This window comes from Hemitrygon akajei, chromosome 20 (genome assembly GCF_048418815.1).
Source record: "Hemitrygon akajei chromosome 20, sHemAka1.3, whole genome shotgun sequence".
Classification (NCBI taxonomy): domain Eukaryota; kingdom Metazoa; phylum Chordata; class Chondrichthyes; order Myliobatiformes; family Dasyatidae; genus Hemitrygon; species Hemitrygon akajei.
In genome coordinates, this window is record NC_133143.1 from 14,276,434 (window position 1) to 14,295,882 (window position 19,449).

At 42.6% G+C, this 19,449-nt stretch overlaps 1 protein-coding gene across 6 annotated transcripts in view; it reads right to left on the minus strand.

Annotated features, from left to right (window-relative positions):
- The window catches only part of phactr1 (phosphatase and actin regulator 1), a 474,929-nt gene that overhangs the window by 161,907 nt on the left and 293,573 nt on the right, over positions 1-19,449 (minus strand). For all 6 annotated transcript variants that reach the window (XM_073023899.1, XM_073023902.1, XM_073023903.1 and 3 more), the window contains one exon: positions 17,896-18,060. In XM_073023899.1, coding sequence (XP_072880000.1) covers positions 17,896-18,060 — 165 coding nt within the window. The remainder of the gene's footprint in view (positions 1-17,895; positions 18,061-19,449) is intronic.

Genomic DNA, 19,449 nt, shown 5'->3' on the forward strand with positions numbered 1-19,449 from the left:
TATAGTATTAATGGTCAGACTTTTGGCAGTGCGGAGGATCAGAGGGATCTTGGGGTCTGAGTCCATAGGACGCTCAAAACAGCTGCGCAGGTTGACTCTGTGGTTAAGAAGGCATACGGTGCATTGGCCTTCATTAATTGTGGGATTGAGATTAAGAGCCGAGAGGTAATGATGCAGCTATATAGGACCCTGGTCAGACCAAACTTGGAGTACTGTGCTCAGCTCTGGTCGCCTCACTACAGGAAGGATGTGGAAGGGTGCACAGGAGATTTACAAGGATTTTGCCTGGATTGGGGAGCATGCCTTATGAGAATAGGTTGAGTGAACTCGGCCTTTTCTCCTTGGAGCGACAGAGGATGAGAGGTGACCTGATAGAGGTGTACAAGATGATGAGAGGCATTGATCACATGGATAGTCAGAGGCTTTTCACTGGGGCTGAAATGGTTGCCACAAGAGGATACAGGTTTAAGGTGCTGGGGAGTAGGTACAGAGGATATGTCAGGGGTAATTTTTTCACTCAGAGAGTGGTGAGTGCATGGAATGGACTGCCGGCAATGGCGGTGGAGGCAGATTTGATAGGGTCTTTTAGGAGACTTTTAGTTAGGCACATGGAGATTAGTAAAATAGAGGGCTAAAGGTAAGCCTAGTAATTTCTAAGGTAGGGACATGTTCAGCACAACTTTGTGGGCCGAAGGGCCTGTATTGTGCTATAGGTTTTCTATGTTTCTAAAAAGCATGGCAGGTTAGGGAAAAAGAGTTATATCTATTAGTAGGCATATGTTAATACAATGGTAAAGATGGTGGAGTTGGCAGGTAGGTTCGTTAACTGAAACAGTTTTTAGCCAGGAGGCATGAATCTGAAGACATCTTGTGCAGTAAATCAATGGTTTGATCTACAGCAGTGAATTTGGAACTCAGAAAGAAACTTTCTGTTGAAGCAGAAATAATGTGCAACCAAATTTAGTACTCTGGTTGGAATCACTAAAAGTAGCACAAATATTTAGTGTCATGGTCCTTTTCATTAGTGATAGTGGATCATGCAAAACTTTGTAAACTATTCAAGATTGTCTACAAAACAGTGACAATATACCCAGTGCCGTTAATTGCAATTGAATTATTTTCATCCTGAAATTACAAAAGATACTTCATGGTTATTTGAGGCCTCTTCCAGAACATGGAACATTGTAAGGTCTCTACCAATGCATCCATTATCTTCCTATACCCCTCTTTTGGAACTTTAGAACATGTATATGGATTTCAGTAAGGCATTTGATAAGGTTCCCCATACAAGGTTCCTTCAGAAAGTAAGGAGGCATGGGATCCAAGAAGACCTTGTGTCACGGTCCGGTCCGTGGATTCCTCATTCCAGTTATTTCCTTTTCCCCATGTTCCGTTGGGCGCCTTGATTAAGGCACCTGATCTTCATTTCGTACCGGCAACATAAAGGCTCTGGATTACAGCGGTTTTTGCTGGACCATCGTCAGAACTTCATCACCGGTAACCAGTCACCAGAAGCCAGTCATCTCAGCAAGGCAGCTATGCTTGTCTCAGGGCCACCAAGAATCGTGGACTCTAGTTGCTTCAGTGCCATGTCTGCTTAGTGAATTCAGTTGTTTTCGTATTCAGCTGGATTGCCATCCGCTTTTGCCGCTACTCCAAGTAAGATACGAATTCTGTTGTTTTCATGGCCGGCTGAGACTAGGTTGAGTCGGGAGCCTGCTGTGTGCAGTTCCTGGGTCGAGTTGGGAGCCTGCTGCCTGCTGTTTCTGGGCCCAGTCGAGAGCCTGACGTCTGCAGTTCCTTGGTCAAGTCGAGAGCCTGCTGTCCTCGTCCTTCCAGCTGAGTAGGTCCGGCCATTTGCTGCTACTAGGAGTTGGGTATTCTGTCTCCTCGTTGCCTAAGTTCTAGTCCAAGTCCAGGCTCGTGGTCCTAGTCCAAGTTCCAGGCTCCAAGCCATGTTCCAGTTCCAGGCTCCAAGCCAAGATCCAAGTTCCGAGTCCAAATGGAGATCCAGAGTCTGAGTCCAAGCCGAGGTCCAGGGTCCGAGTCCAGGTTCCTAGTCCAAGTTGAGTGCAAGGCAAGTTCAAGTCCAGGTTCCTTGTCCAAGTCCTTGTCCAGGTTTTACCGGTTTGTTATCCAACGTTTACTTCCATGTTGACATTTTGTCCTCGCTCCCTGGCCTCCCTAGTAACTATCAATAAACACTGTTTTGTTTTTGACTACCTCTGTGTCTGTGTCCTGCACTTGGGTCTGCTCCCAATGCCCCCTTGTAACACCTTGCTTTGTGGATCCAGAACTGGCTTGCCCACATAAGGCAAAGGGTGGTTGTATATGGTTCATATTCTGCATGGATGTCAGTGACCAGTGGTGTTCCGCAGGTGTCTGTTCTGGGACCCCTCCTCTTTGTGATTTTTATAAATGACCCGGATGAGGAAGTAGAAAGGTGGGTTATTAAGTTTGCTGATGACACAAAGGTTGGGGGTGCTGTGGATAGTCTGGAGAATTACAGCGGGACATCGATAGAAAACAGTAAGAAGTGGCAGATTGACTTCAACCCAGATAAGTGTGAAGTGGTTCATTTTGGTAGGTGAAATTTGAAGACAGAATATAATACTAATGGTTACGCACTTGGCGGTGTGGAGAGATCTTGGGGTTAGTGTCCTTAGGAAACTCAAAGCAGCTGAGCAGGTTGACAGTGTTGTTAAGAAGGTGTATGGTGTGTTGGCATTCATCAACTGTGAGACTGAATTCAAGAGCCGTGAGGTAATGTTACAGCTATATAAGACCTTGGTCAGACCCCACCTGGAGTACTGTGTTCAGTTCTGGTCACCTCACTACAGGAAGGATGTGGTGAGAGTGTGCAGAGGAGATTTACAAGGATTTTGCCTGGATTGGGGAGCATACCTTAAGAGAATAGGTGGAGTGTATTTGGCCTTTTCTCCTTGGAGCAACAGAGGATGAGAGGTGACCTGACAGAGGTGTATAAGATGATAAGAGGCATTGATCATGTGGATAGCTAGTGGTTTTTTCCCAGGGCATAAATGGCTAACATGAGGGGGCATAGTTTTAAGGTGCTTGGAAACAGGTACCGAGGGGATGTCAAGGGTAAAATTTTTCACACACAGAGTGGTGGTACGTGAATCACACTGCTGGTGGCAGTGGTAGAAGTGGATATAATGGGGTCTTTTAAGAGCCTCTTAGATGGGTACATGGAGCTTAGAAAAATAAAGGGTTATGTGCGAGGGAAATTCTAGGCAGTTTCTAGAGTAGGTTATATGGTCAGCACAACATTGTGGGCCGAAGGGCCTGTAATGTGCTGTAGATTTCTATGTTCTATGTTCTAGGGTGTTCTATGTTAGCAATTCAGTCCATTGAATTTGGCAGTTTCTAGCCTCATTGACCTCTCTGGTACTTTTCCTTTATGAACACTGACCACCTTAAGTTCTTCAGCCTACAAACTCTAGCCACTTCCTTGAGTATTCTATTTGCACCTTTTCAGACTTGAGATCTTTCAACCATTTCTATTTTTTCTCATTATGATTTCTCCTATCTCATATCTATGGTTAGCGCATTTTTCATTATGTACTTCCTCTTAAATTTTTGCTAGTTTCTCCTATTCTATATTCTGCCTCTATCAACCTTTTGACAGCTTTTAGTGGTTTGCAAGCCTCTCCCAATCCTTAGGTGTACTATTTTCCTTGAGTACATTCCAAGCCTTTTCTTTCCATTTAATTTGGACATTTGTACTTCTGCTTGGCTGCAGACAAATCAGTTATTCTATGAATTTCCATTTCTCAGCAGAAAATCAATTCAATAAAAGTTAATAAGATACTGTTTTAAGTGTATGCAATTTGTGTAGCAATAAGTGTATAGTTTATGTCTTGTCTTTTTTGATAATTTTCTAGCTTGCTGTTCAAATAATAGAACAATTCAAAGACTACCTTTGAAATTGAATTTGAATTAGAACATGACTACCTTTGATTTTAAGTGCATCATTCTTGGATAATGTAAAATTTGATTATATTTTGATTAGAATGACTACAATTTCTTGTTGTTACTAATGATTTCTGCCCCATTGCAAATAATAAAACAAGATCTGATATAACTTGATCTCTGGTTTACTTCATAACACGTGTAACTTGGGGACTGCCTTGAACACATACTATGATCTCAATCTCCAAACTACTATTTATTATGTAAGTCCTGCCCAGGTTTAGCTTCTCAAAGTGCATTACTTCACATTTGTCTGGGTTAAATTCCATCTGCTATTCCTTTGGCCACTTTCCCAGTTGACCTAGATTCTGTTGCAACCCTAGATAATTTTCTTCACTCCCCATGACACCAATTTTGGTGATGTCTACAAACTTGCTCATCGGATGTAAGAGGGAATTATTCACAAGGTGACAAGGAATGACCAGGATAGTGGAATTACTTGGCAGTTTTACCCTGGGATTGATGCAGGCAAAAACATGCGAAGTGTACTTCTCTATTACCATACAACCTGACACAACTTTGAGCTCAACACCAGCAGTCTAGGTACAACATTTCTGCATACCAATTGGGTAAGTGGATACAGTTTTGTGAAGGTTTCATTATGCAGCTGAAATCCCTGAACGGCTCTGACTGAATAAACAAAATACTTTTTAAGTGGCACAAGACTCATCTATCAGACAGAAAATGTGGCTTATGCATCTTTGCCCATAATCTAGAGATGCAAGGACGTAATCTCCATTGTTCTGTTATTGCATTGGGAATGCAAAAGAGTAGAATCCCTGCTTATGCCTTTGACAAGGTGAAGAACCAACCTTTGTTAAAATGTATTCTAGTCAACAGTATTGGACGCTACTTTCTGTCATACCACTGTAGTACGGAAGCATAGCATTTAGTGTTGCATTGTTATAGTGGCAACAACCCAGGTTCAATTCTGCTCCTGTCTGTAAGGAGTTTGTACATTCTCTCGGTAACTGTGTGGGTTTTCTCTGGGTACTCTGATTTCCTTCCACGTTCCAAAGATGTATGGATTAGTTGGTTAATTGGTCATACCATGTAATTAGGCAATGTGGGTACATTGGGCCAGAAGGGTCTGTTACTGTGCTGTATCTCTAACAAATGAACAGGTGGGCACAGAGGAAGTAGGATATAGAGCATTATCCAACTTGTAATGAAGCTAAATTAGCCAAAAGTAAATGGTCAGCCAAAGTCATCAGCTGACAGTCAATATGATAGAAGGTGGAACTGATATTTCTACTAGTGGGAGAGTCTAGGACTGGAGGGCACAACCACAGAATAGAGATGAGGAGGAATTTTTTTAGGCAGATGGTGGGTAAATCTGTGGAATTCATTGTCCCAGACAGATGTGGAGGCCAGCTCATTGGGTATATTTAAAGCAGAGTTTGATATGTTCTTTATCAGCAAGGATGCCAAAGTTCACGAGGAGAAGGGTTGAAAATGGGGTTGAGAGGAAATTTTTAAAAATCTGCGATGATCAAATGGTGGAGCAGTTCTTCAGTAGATCCAGAAGGGTTCAATAGGAACTTGGCAGATAGCTTTTCTGGTGTACCAATCAGAAATGCATTTAGTGGGATTTGTACTCTCAAAATCCACCTCAAAACTATATTATTTCTTTTCTCATATTACATGGAAAGAGATAATTCAGCCCATTAAGTCCAAGCAGGCTCTCAGATCAATCTCATTCCTTCATTATTTCCCTGTGATGTATTCTCCCTTACACTCACTTTGACTCCTTCTGATTCTCCCTTTACTCACCTACCCACTAGAGGTAACTAAACCTACTACCCTGCATGACTTTGCAATACGGGAAGAAAACAGGGAAAATCACAGAGCTACAAGGAATGCATGCAAACTCTATATGGACAGCCTCATCCATAAGTAATGCTAGGAGATTTTATTTTTGTGAAAGGTTTCTCACTGACTTTCTCAAAGAGTTTCTAGCTGGTCAGGAACTCCTAAATGCAATCTGGAAAATACACTGCAGTCACCTTTCTTTTTCCATTACCTGTGACATGTGGCAAGATATAATGGTAGTGTTGGGGAATGCTGCCTCAATGACTTTATTCACTGAAAGAAAAAGGTTTCTCCACCTTTGGTATCAACCTACTGCTATGGCAGTTGGCTCGCATTACAAGCTGTTCACATTTGCTAGATTTTTTATTTGGACCAAGATTAGTTCATTAGTCAATCAGAGGTGGAACAGCTTTAAATTCCTCAGTGTTATCATCTGTCCTGAGTCCAGCACGTAAGTGCTATTATGAAGAAAGCACGACAAGCATGACAAACTTCTAATTTTCTAAGAAGTTTGCGAAGTTTCAGCATGTCATCTAAAACCTCTGTAGATGTGCAGTGGAGGGTATGCATGTTGGCTGGTTGCATCACACCAATGCCCGTGAATGGAAGAGTCGACAAAAAGCAGTGGATATGACCCAGTCCATCATGGGTAAAGCCCTCCCCACCATTGAGCACATATGCACAGAGCACTGTCATCATCCATCATCAAGGACTCCCACCATCTAGGCCTTGCTCTCTACTCACTGTTGCCATCACGAAGAAGGTAGAGGAACCTCAGGGTCCACACCACCAGGTTCAGGAACAGTTATCACCCCTCAACCATCAGGGTCTTGAACCAAAGGTGATAACTTCAGTCAACTTTGTTTCACCTCATCACTGAAATGTTCACATGACCTATGGACTCAATTTAAAGGACTCTGCCTCTCATGTTCTCAATATTTATTGCTTGATTGTATGCTTGTTTGTTTATTTTTTTTTAGTATTTGTACTGTTTATTACCTTTTGAACATTGGTTGTTTGTCCATCCCATTTGGGGCAATCTTTCCTTGATTCTATTATGTCTCTTGTGTTTACTGTGTATGCCCACAAGGAGATGAATCTCTGGGTTGGGATATGGTGACATATATGTACTTTGATAATTTACTTTGAACTTTGAGAGCACTTAACAGTCATCTTTATGGTCATGGCAAGAATCTCCTATCTGATAGGAAATATTTTCTCATTTCCCTTCCGCATTGACTGCAGCATATCAAACCAATACTGTAGAGGAGGACTTACGCTGGGGTATGCTCGACATACAGTCCTGGGAATCCATATTATTCCCTTGTATGATCTCATGATTCAAATAGTAGAGGACGTGTATTTGTGAGGTAGGGGAGGGTGGAACTTTAAAGGAGGTGTGTGGGGTAGGTTCTTTTTCATAGTGAGTGGTTGGTGCTGGAATAGGCTGTTTGAGGTAATGGTGGAAGCAGATATGACAAAGGTGTTTGAGAAATTTTGAGATAGACACCTGAATATGTTGGGAATGGGTCATCTGCAAACAGAAGAGATTTAGTTTAATTCGTTGCATGTTCAGCACAAACACTCTGGGCTGAGGGGCCTGTTCCTGCAATGTAGTGAGCTGTGTTCTGTTTCCACAATATACACAACACTTTGAGGAATTAGAGATGTAAAATACAGAAACAATGCTTCTCTTTTCAAGAATACTGTACCTCTTAATTAACATTTATTTTGATTATTTTTAATATGCATCCTACCACCTCATAGTAAATAATTAATGTCATTTGTTCATTTTCTGTTTTCCATGGAAATGTTAAATGGTTGTGTGTGTGTGTGTGTGTGTGTGTGTGTGTGTGTGTGTGTGTGTGTGTGTGTGTGTGTGTGTGTGTGTGTGTGTGTGTGTGTGTGTGTGTGTGTGTGTGTGTGTGTGTTGGTGTGACAGTGAGTGAGAGAGAGGGGAGAGGGAGAGACAAGAAGAAATATGGAAGAGAAGAAGGGAAAGAAAGAGGGAGAGTTTCCACTTTCTTTCACTCTGTCTTGCTCCGTTTTCCTTTTTGAATCCTGTAATACCATGAGTGGGGTGGCGAGGTGGAATCTCTTCCAAAGGAAGTGTAAGGTACTTTTTCCCCTCTGCTAGCCTGTAGGTCACTCTTGGGCAAATGTAGCAGCTGCATAGCCCCCAATCAGAATCCTCTTTATGCAACCACTGGCGCTAGGCAGACAACTTCTGAAGAGTATTGATAATAGCTGGGGTCACCTGTCTTGTAAAGACACTGTCCAGAAGAATGCAATGGTAAACTACTTCTGTAGAAAAATTTGCCAAGAACAATTGTGGTCTTGGAAAGACCATGATCACCTACGTCATATGATATGGCACATAACAAATGAATGAACACCGTGAGTAATACTTTCTGTTTAGTCATGACACATTGAAACTGTTAAAGCCGTTTCCGTCTCCACAGATGATGCCTCATCCAGCAAGTACTGCTAGGAATGTTTGTTTTTGTGTTGAATAAGGTCTAGAAAAAAACTACAAAAACCTTCTGTATAATGCTCATTAAACCATGTGTTTGGTGGTATAATGTGTCTCAAATTAACACAATTTTAATTGATCAAACCACATAACAACATTTCTGTGCCCAAAGGCCAATCCTCTCAGGTCAGATTCTTGATGTCTTTTTCTTTTTGGCTTTGTAAATGCAGAGGATTAACTACTCCAGGATTAACTACTCCCATCAATCTGGACTCATCACCCTGCAACATAGGTTAAATCACAGACTCTTGTGCTGTTGCAAGCATGATAATCCCAAAGTTGTTGGCATGTGGCCAAGTGGCTAAGGCGTTGGTCTAGTGGAGAGTTTAACATTGGTAGCTGAGCGAAGGGCGCTGAGTAGGCTACGGTCAATTATGGATAACTCTGAACATCCTCTACATAGCACCATCCAGAGACAGAGAAGCAGTTTCAGCGACAGGTTACTATCGATACAATGCTCCTCAGACAGGATGAAGAGGTCAATACTCCCCAATGCCATTAGGCTTTACAATTCTACCGCCAGGACTTAAGAACTTTTTAAAAGCTATTATTAATGCTTTTTGAGATAGTGATTTAGATGCATATCATATTTTTTTACTGAGTTAAGTATTGTATGTAATTAGTTTTGCTACAACAAGTGTATGGGACATTGGAAAAAAAGTTGAATTTCCCCATGGGGATGAATAAAGTATCTATCTATCTATCTATCTATCTAGTGATCTGAAGGTCGCTAGTTCAAGCCTCAGCTGAGGCAGCGTGTTGTGTCCTTGAGCAAGGTACTTAACCACACATTGCTCTGTGACGACACCGGTGCCAAGCTGTACTGACCTAGTGCCCTTCCCTTGGACAACATCAGTGGCGTGGAGAAGGGGAGACTTGCAGCATGGGCAACCGCCGGTCTTCCATACAACCTTGCCCAGGCCTCAGTCAACATCGAAATCGATGGACAGCCGAAGAAGAAGAACCCAAAGGAATTCAGAATTCTCTGAACAGATCTATTGTCGATTGTAGAACTGTTGATTTGTTGTATTTTGTTATTTTACTCAGCAGTACCTGGGCTCACTGACTAATGAAATAAATATCTGATAAGCAAGTCATTTTCAAATGAAACAAAATGAGGGTGTTACAAGACTGTGTGCAAATAGGTAAAGCATGGTCCTAAACTGGAGCTTTCAGTGAAATTACTTCAAGTGTTATGAATGCTTTGGGCAGGTACAGTTGCTGGGGCAGCAGGAGATAGGAACCATAATCACAAGCATTACAAAACTTCCACAATGCAGCCCAATAATAATATAACTGGGTGTGAATTAAGGTTGAAAATGCTACGGATACTCAACAGGTCAGGGACATCAGTGAAGAGAGAAACAAAACTCACTTTTCAGGCCAATTACCCTTTGTCAACCATTTCTCTCTCCAGATACTGCCTAATCTGCTGAATATTTACAACACTTGTCTTTTTTTTAGATTGCCAACATCTGTGTTTTTTCAGTTTCAATGCTTACAATGCAAGCTTTTGTTACAATGTTAACTGATACAACAGATCTGCAGCTTCAAGTAGAATTACAGTGTGCTGTTCCAAAGGACTCTGTGCACAAGTACAGTAAGTTTTATCATGGAGTATACTAACTGAGCTACAAATGTGTGCACTGGAGGGTCCAGAGAAAAACAAGGCTGATTCATGGAACAGTGTTAGTAAAAGGAATTATTCATTTGTTATTCATTGACATAGTGTAGGACTTTCAGGCCCTTTGAGCCGCGTTACCCAGCGATTTCCCCAGTTTAACCCTAGCCTAATCATGGGACAATTTACAATGAACAATTAATCTACCGACTGGTATGTTTTTGGAATATGGGAGGAAACTGGAGCACCCAGAGGAAACCCACATGGTCACGGGCAGAAGATACAAACTCCTTACAGGCAGTGAGGGGAATTGAACTTGGGTTATGGGTACTGTAAAACATTGTGCTAACCACTACACCACCATGCTACCCATAAAAATATGAAAAAATACAGGAGTTTGCTAGGTTCTTATGAAAAATCACTCAAACATGAAGCTGGCCTGGAATATTAGGTCACAATCACAAAAATGCTACCATTTAGCCAATTGAGATGATGTTAGTTTCTTGTAGAGCAATCTATTCAGTTCCACTTAGAGTCACAGAGTCGTACAGCATGGAGAAAGTGCCTTTGGCTGAACTGCCAGATGCCAGCCGAGATTCCCACCTAAGCTGTTCCCATTTGCCTGTGTTTGGCCCGAGTCTCTCTAAAGCTTTCCTATCTCTGGAACTGTCCAAGTGACTTTCCCTGTTCTTTCTCCAGAACCCTGTGAATTATTCCCTCTTGGACCTATCCAGTTTCCTCATCATCATCTACACAGTCTCAATTGGCCAAAGACATTCTCTTTATCACACCTCATCTCACAACAACTTAAAAATAACACATACTCTCAAAACCACAGTTGTAAAGGTCCTCCACTGCAATGTTAGCTTTTCCTTTCTCCATAGATGCTGTTTGACCTGCTGAGTGCACTTAATTCAGTATCAAAGGCAGAATTGTTTGTAGGTCAATGCTACCTTCACCTATACTGACCCACAGCCAGGATAATTGGCTGTACTTACTTGGTTCAGATAGTCAAAACCTAAAATTGTCCCATACTGAGTGATAACAGGTCAATATTTGTCCCCAGTCCCTTTTGGGTAAGATATTGTCAGCTGCTCATGTCCACTAATGACCTTAGGAGAAAGTATCCATTCTCCCTTCTTGGTGCCCATCCTTTAGTTGCCAACTGTGCTAGACACTAACCCTGTTTGAGTATTTGAAGGGGCTACTCCTTGTGTTCTGATTGCACGTTGGCTTCACTCCCCTGATCTTTGGATCAGGGACTGTGGAGGCTTCTGGTTAGTCAATCGGGAGACCTCTTCATTGTTCTGCTCCTGGAGTAATCACAGTTCAAGGCAGTGGGCCATTAGGGAACCCATCTGGCCAGCTGCCTACTCCTTTTTTGATATCTGTGCCCCAGTCTCCCTGGAGAGAAAGCATATACTGTCCACTGGCTCGCTCAGAAACCATTTGTGAGTACAGGGGCTGGACTACATCCTAGTTAAGGATGGTTATGAATTCTGTATATACTCTGCTGGTCCAACTGTAAATATCTCAATAAGCCTTGTCACAAAAGGAATTACTCTCTCCTTCAGCATGGAAACATCTGAGTGGAGTCAGAGCCAACTCTACCCAAAAATAAAACGCTAAATTCACTTAGACTGTCAGTACCCTTGTCTGTCAATCATCAAACATTCAAAAATAAATACAATTATGTAAACTGATGACAAAAGATAACAAAACATACTGTCTTTAACATATACAGAAGCAGCTGAAAAATCTCTGAAGTAACTTCTACAAAGTTGCTGATAGCCGTTCCCTTGGTTGAATTCCATGAGAGCCTACAATCCTGACTAGACTGGGGAATCACACTTCACACCAGTTCCGGTCTCCTGAGATTACTGTCAGCTTACATTTGGAGAAGCTTCTCAGAACAGTTAACCTGGAAATCAGGGTCTCCCCTCTCCAAAACACAAGCACAATACATAGTACAGTACAGCACAGCACAGAAAGAGGCCCCACAGCCCATGAGGTCTACATTGGACATGATGTCAAATTATACTCTCTTTTGCTTATACATATCCCTCCATTCCTTATATGTTCATGCGGCTATCTAAAAACCTCTTTAACAACCTGTACAAGAGAGACGGGTTACACCTGAACTACAGGTAGTCCTCGAGTTACGACTGTCCGACTTACGGACAACTTGTACTTACGAACCGAGGAAGGAGAACGCTGTTCGCCATTTTAAGTCGGATCGCGACACCGTCTGCCATTTTAATTCATTGCCATTGACACTGTTGAGTGTTTAACTATGTATTTGGCTTAAACTTTTCTTAGTAAGATTCACCCTGACCCCGCTGCCTCCCCCGCCCCCCCCAGTTCCGGTTGGCTGGTGGCGCAATGAGATCAGTGCCAGGCTCGAGAATGGAGGTTCCCGAGTTCGATTTAGTGACAGACCGCTCCCGTGCTGGGTTGATGCCAATCCAGTGACTCCCGTACCATCCGTGCCGGGTTGATGTCGAGCTCGCAACTTGACCTTGTAAAAAAATACACTGCCACCTCCAGTTTAAATTCCCACGCGGAATATTGTGGAGGATCAAATACCCAAACCCAGCACAGCCCCCACTTGTCCCATTTAACCTGTCCCAGTGTGGTGGACTTTAGGACCTGGGGAATTCATTGCGGTGGTCCTTAGGACTCAGTGGACCTTGGGAACCCGCAGTGTTTCTGTTCCACTGACAGGAAGCGATCACGATTGAAAATACAGTGGAAATAATAAAGCGTTTGGAAAGAGGTGAAATGCCATCAGTCATTGAAAAAGCGTTAGGCTACGATCGGAACAATTTTAAAAGATAACGGATAAAGTAAGAATAATGGAGCATGTGAAAGGCCCTACCCCGATGAAAGCTACAATTATTACTAAGCAACACAGTGGTTTAATTATTGGAATACATACATTTCTTAAGTGTTTTATATGCATAGAAAGGTACAATATATACTATATACTAAGACAAACATTTGACTAACTGACGCTAAATAATACCGGATGTACTTGTTCCAACTTACGTACAGATCTGACTTAAAGACGGACTCAAGAACAGAACTCGTACGTAACCCAGGGATTGCCTGTACAGGGCGACCAATATCCTTGCAGGGAGGTTTGTTAGTGCTATTGGGGAGGGTTTAAACTAGATTTGTAGGGGGATGGGAACCAGAGTGTCAGAGCAGACAGTGGACCGGGAGTGAAAATAAATGATGTTAAAAGTTCATGCAAAGTCACAAATAGAAGGGTTGTGTGTGGTGGTAATAATCTTCTGAGGTGTGTCTATTTGAATGCAAGGAGTATTATGGGGAAGGCTGACGAGCTGAGGGCGTGGATTGACACATGGAATTATGACATTGTAGCCATTACTGAAACTTGGCTACAGGAGGGGCAGGACTGGCAGCTTAATGTTCCAGGGTTCTGATGCTTCAGAAGTGATAGATGCAGAGGGATGAAGGGTGCGGGGGCGGGGGGGGGGGGGTGGCATTGCCAGTCAGCGAAAATGTTACAGCAGTGCTCAGGCAGGACAGATTAGAGGGCTTGTCTACCGAGGCCATATGGGTGGAGCTGCAAAACAGGAAAGGCATGACCACATTAATGGGGTTGTATTATAGACCACCCAACAGTCAGAGAGAATTGGAGGAGCAAATCTGCAGAGAGGTAGCAGACAACTGCAGGAAACATAAAGTTGTGATAGTAGGGGATTTTAATTTTCCATATATTGATTGGGACTCCCATACTGTTAAAGGTCTAGATGGGTTAGAGTTTGTAAAATGTGTTCAGGAAAGTTTTCTAAATCAATATATAGAGGTACCGACTAGAGAGGATGCAATATTAGATCTCCTATTAGGAAACGAGTTAGGACAAGTGATGGAAGTGTGTGTAGGGTAACACTTTGGGTCTAGTGATCATAACGCCATTAGTTTCAGCTTGATCATGGATAAAGATAAATCTGGTCCTCAGGTTGAGGTACTAAACTGGAAAAAGGCCAAATTTGAAGAAATGAGAAAGGATCTAAAAAGTGTGGATTGGGACAGGTTGTTCTCTGACAAGGATATGATTGGTAAGTGGGAGGCCTTCAAAGGAGAAATTTTGAGAGTGCAGCGTTTGTATGTTCCTGTCAGGATTAAACGCAAAGTGAATAAGAATAAGGAACCTTGGTTTTTGAGGGATATTGGAAATCTGATAAGGAAGAAGAGAGAGATGTATGACAGCTATAGGCAACAACGAGCAAATAAGGTGTTTGAGGAGTATAAAAAGTGTAAGAAAATACTTAAGAAAGAAATCTGGAGGGCTAAAAGAAACATGAGGTTGCTTTGGCAGTCAAGATGAAGGATAATCCAAAGAGCTTCTACAGGTATATTAAGAGCAAAAGGATAGTAAAGGATAAAATTGGTCCTCTTGAAGATCAGAGTGGTCAGCTATGTATGGAACCAAAAGAAATGGGAGAGATCTTAAATGGGTTTTTTTTGCATCTGTATTCTCTAAAGAAACTGGCAAGGAGTCTATGGAAATAAGGCAAAAAAGTAGTGAGGTCATGGAACCTATACAGATTAAAGAGGAGGAGGTGCTTGCTGTCTTGAGGCAAATCAGAGTAGATAGATCCCCAGGACCTGACAGAGTATTCCCTCAGACATTGAAGGAGACCAGTGTTGAAATTGTAGGGGCCCTGGCAGATATATTTAAAATGTCGGTATCTATAGGTGAGGTGCTGAAGGATTGGAGGATAGCTCATGTTGTTCTGCGTTTACAAAAAGGCACTAAAAGTAATCCGGGAAATTATAGGCCGGTAAGTTTGGCGTCAGTAATAGGTAACTTATTGGAAGGAGGACTAAGAGATAGGATCTACAAGTATTTGGATAGACAGGGACTTATTAGGGAGAGTCAATGTGGCTTTGTGCGTGGTAGGTCATGTTTAACCAATCTATTAGTGTTTTTTGAGGAGGTTACCAGGAAAGTGGATGAAGATGTTGTCTACATGGACTTCAGTAAGGCCTTTTACATTGTCCCGCATGGGAGGTTAGTTAGGAAGATTCAGTTGCTAGGTATACATGGTGAGGTAGTAAATTGGATTAGACATTGGCTCAATGGGAGAAGCCAGAGAGTGGTAGTGGAGGATTGCTTCTCTGAGTGGAGGCCTGTGACTAGTGGTGTGCCACAGGGATCAGTGCTGGGTCCATTGTTATTTGTCATCTATATCAATGATCTGAATGATAATGTGGCAAACTGGATGAGCAAATTTGCTGATGATACAAAGTTTGGAGGTGTAGTGGACAATGAGGAAGGTTTTCAAAGCTTGCAGAGGGATTTGGACCAGCTGGAAAAATAGGCTGACAAATGGCAGATGGAGTTTATTGCAGACAAGTGTGAGGTATTGCACTTTGGAAGGACAAACCAAGGTAGAACATACAAGGTAAATGGTAGGACACTGAGGAGTGCAGTAGAACAGAGGGATCTGGGAATACAGATACATAATTCCCTAAAAGTGGTGTCACAGGTAGATAGGGTCGTAAAGAGAGCTTTTGGCACACTGGCCTTTATAAATCAAATTATTGAGTGTAAGAGTTGGAATATTATGGTGAGGTTGTATAAGACACAGGTGAGACCAAATTTGGAGTATTGTATTTTGGTCACCTAATTACAGGAAAGATATTAATAAGGTTGAAAGAATGCAGAGAAGGTTTACAAGGATGTTGCCAGGACTTGAGAAACTGAGTTACAGAGAAAGGTTGAATAGGTTAGGACTTTATTCCCTGGAGCATAGAAGAATGAGGGGAGATTTGACAGAGGTGTATAAAATTATGATGGGTATAGATAGAGTGAATGCAAGCAGGCTTTTTCCACTGAGGCTAGGGGAGAAAAAAAACCGGAGGACATGGGTTAAGGGTGAAAAGGGAAAAGTTTAAAGGGAACATTAGGGGGAGCTTCTTCACACAGAGAGTAGTGGGAGTGTGGAATGAGCTGCCAGTTGAAGTGGTGAATGCAGGCTCACTTTTAACATTTAAGAAAAGCTTGGACAGGTACATGGATGAGAGGTGTATGGAGGGATATGGTCCAGGTGCAGGCAGAAAAATGGTTTGGCACAGCCAAGAAGGGCCAAAAGGCCTGTTTCTGTGCTGTAATGTTCTATGGTTCTATTGTGTCTAATTCCACCACTCACCTGGCACCCTATTCCAAATCCCACCACTCCTTGTGCAATTAACTTGCCCCACACATGTCCATTAAACATTATCCCTCTCATGTTAAATGCATGTACTTGGTGTTTCTGTCCTGGGAAAATTACTCATCACATAATCTTATAAACTTTTATTAGTTCTCCACTTAGCCTCCAATGCTCCAAGTTTGTACAATCTCTCCTTATAACTCATACTCTCTATTCCAGGTAGGATTTTGGTGAACCTTTTCTGCACCATCTTCAAAGCCACCCGCATATGGATGACCAGAATTGCATGCAGTAAGCTACCTTTGGTTGCACACAGTGGTGTGAATGAACACCAGAACTTCACCTGAAGGACTCCTGCCTGCATCACAAGGGTAGACAATGATGGTATGGTTAAGTTACTCAACTAGTAACCCAGGAACCCGGATTGGCAGCCAGACTGAGTTTAATTCCAGAATGGTAACTGTGGAGTTTGAAACTGGTTATTAACCAGCAATTCAAAAAAAAAGGGGTAACAAAGCACACAAATACTACCCATTGTCATAACAGAACATCTGGTTTGCAATGCCTGCCTGAGAATGAGATCTGCCAGACTCAGCCTGTCTTGCCTAAGTGTGACTCCAGACCCACCAATGTGGCAATTTGTGAATGGCCTAGCAATCCACTCTGTTCAAGGGTTATTAAAAATGGGCAATGAATGCCGGCCTTGACAATGACACCCGTATCCTGGAAACAGAGTAAATTGGAAAGAAGAGAAGATCTACAGATGCTGGAAATCCAAGCATCACATACAAAATGCTGGAGGAACTCAGCAGGCCAGGCAGCATCTAGGAAAAGAGTACAGACAACGTTTCAGACCGAGACGCTTTGATTGTACTCTTTTCCATAGATGCTGCCTGGCCTGCTGAGTTCCTCCACCATTTTCTGTGTGTTGCATAAATTGAAAAGAAGTTGGACTCAGCAATAAGAAGTAGGCAGAAGTAACAATAAATCTCTTAGAGGAATGCACCCATGAGCAGTATCTGTACTGGGGAAAGGAACTGTTGATTTCTTATGTCAAATCCCTGCATCAGGACTAAGTGGAGAGACAGTACAGGTAGAATAAAGAGAGGTGGGTGAGTGTTGAGACAGGAGCCTGAGGAGAATAGTGGATTGAGAAGGAATGAAAGATAACCTGCAGGGGAGGGGAGGTGTGGAGTTGGAAGACAGTGGCTGGTGAATGATAAGCTCCTTTCTCCCCACCAGATGCTGCTCAACCAATCGAGCTCTCCCAGTTGATTTCTGTTGCTCCAGATTCCAGCCTCTGCAATCTTTCGAGTCTTCAAGAAACAATCAGAGCCAGACCATGGCATTGTACGTCTAGCTGCAGCAGCCATGAAGCAAGATATCAGAAGCAAGGGTGGGCGAGATTCCCGACCCACTCACACATACCTGTGAAACGCGATTGCTTGTTTGCATGCCATCAGCTTTGGAGAAAACTTATGGCAGATTTGGATGAAGAAACTTGGATTTATTAATCATAAATGAGTACTTGCTGGGAGCAGAAGTATGGTTTAGACTCAGCTGGCCCTTTCACAGTGAAGCTCTATACCTTGTGCTGATGACAAATAGAAGCAAGGAGATACAAAGTTCCACAATGTCCACTACAAGCTTGGTAGGTTGCTTACATATGAAGGACACCATGCCCTTGCAGAGAATTAGCTGTAGGCTATTTTCTTGCATTTTACTCATTTTAAAAACTACATGCCTACCTGCAGATGTCTGCTTAAACTTCTCGCTTTTCTTCTTCCTCCATTTCCATGGCTTGAACAGCCTCCCTAGTGTTGCTAGCTTGCTCCTTCTCCGGATGGGTGGCGTGTGTGTCCCTGGGACCAGTGACTCGGAACGCATTGCAGCCAGCCTCTCTACTTCTTCAGCTGGAGTGGAAACAGAGAGATGGGCAATCGGCTATGAGCTCATTTTCTGCCAGTAACACACTTTAATGGTAAAGTTATTACTTACATACATATAATGTATAATTATCAATTATAATTATCAGAGATTCCACTCTCCATTCTGGATTTGTGATATATGGCAACAATCACTAGAGGACTCATTGATTGGATCAGCAACAATGGCAGGAAAGGAACAGTTGATGTTTTGGGTTGAGATCCTACATCAGGACTGAGAGTGGAGAGATGAGATAGGCAATGTAAGAAGGGGAAGGCGAGTGGCGATATGGGAACCAGCAGTGAGCAGTAGACTTAGGAGAGGTGTAAGAGGGAATGTAAGTGGAGTTCAGAGACAGTGGCAGGTTAAGCAAGAGGAGAGAGAGAGAAAGAGAAAAAGAGAGACAGAGATACAGAGAAAGAGAGAGAGAGAGAATGAGGATTGAAAGGCAGAAAGAGGAGAATGTGGGTGGTGGGTAAAGGTTGGGCTATGCTGGAGGGAGATGAGCAGGTCTACCATAGGAAAGATCTACCAGTGTTGGGATCTGTTAAGTAAAGGTGAATGTGAGAATCATTAGGGAACAGATGAGTGGCAGATGGAACCAAAACACGCCAATGAGGTTAAGAATAGGATGATTTGGCAGATGAATGTGTGGCTGAGGAACTGATGTGGGGGCCTGGTCTTCAGATTCTGGATCATTGGGATCTCTTCTGTGGAGTTATGATCTGTTCAAAGGGACAGATTCACCTGAACCTGAGGGGGACCATAATCCTTATGGGTAGGTTTGCTAGAGCTGTTGGGGAGGGTTTAAACTAAATTGGCAGTGGGATGTGAACCAGAGTGACAGGGCTGAGGACGGAGCAGTTGTACACAACTGGATGCAGTGTGTAGTGAGACTGTGAGGAAGGTCAGGCAGATGACTGGGCAAAACTGCAGTCAGTGGGATGAGTTCAGGTGTAACATGGGGCAAAATTAAAAAGGGTGATGAATACAGGGTTAAAGGTGTTATATTTAAATGCAAGCAATATCCAGAATAAGGTAGATGTTCTTGTAGTGCAGTTACAATGAAACTCCAAGTACACAACATTGTATCGAAAGGACAGATAGGTAGGCAGATGGAGTGGGGTGGCTTTGTTGATAAAAAATGAAATCAAATCTTAAGAAACGGGTAACATGCATTTTCTATTACCCGTTGTAAATTGTAGCTCAGAAGATGTATACATAAAGAAACTGCAAGTGTAAAAAGACCCTGATGGGAATTATATATAGGCCTCTGAACAGTAGCCAGAATGTGAGCTAAAAATTACAATGGGTGATAGAAAATGCATGTCAAAAGGGCAATGTTACAGTAGTCATGGGGGCTTTCAATATGTAGG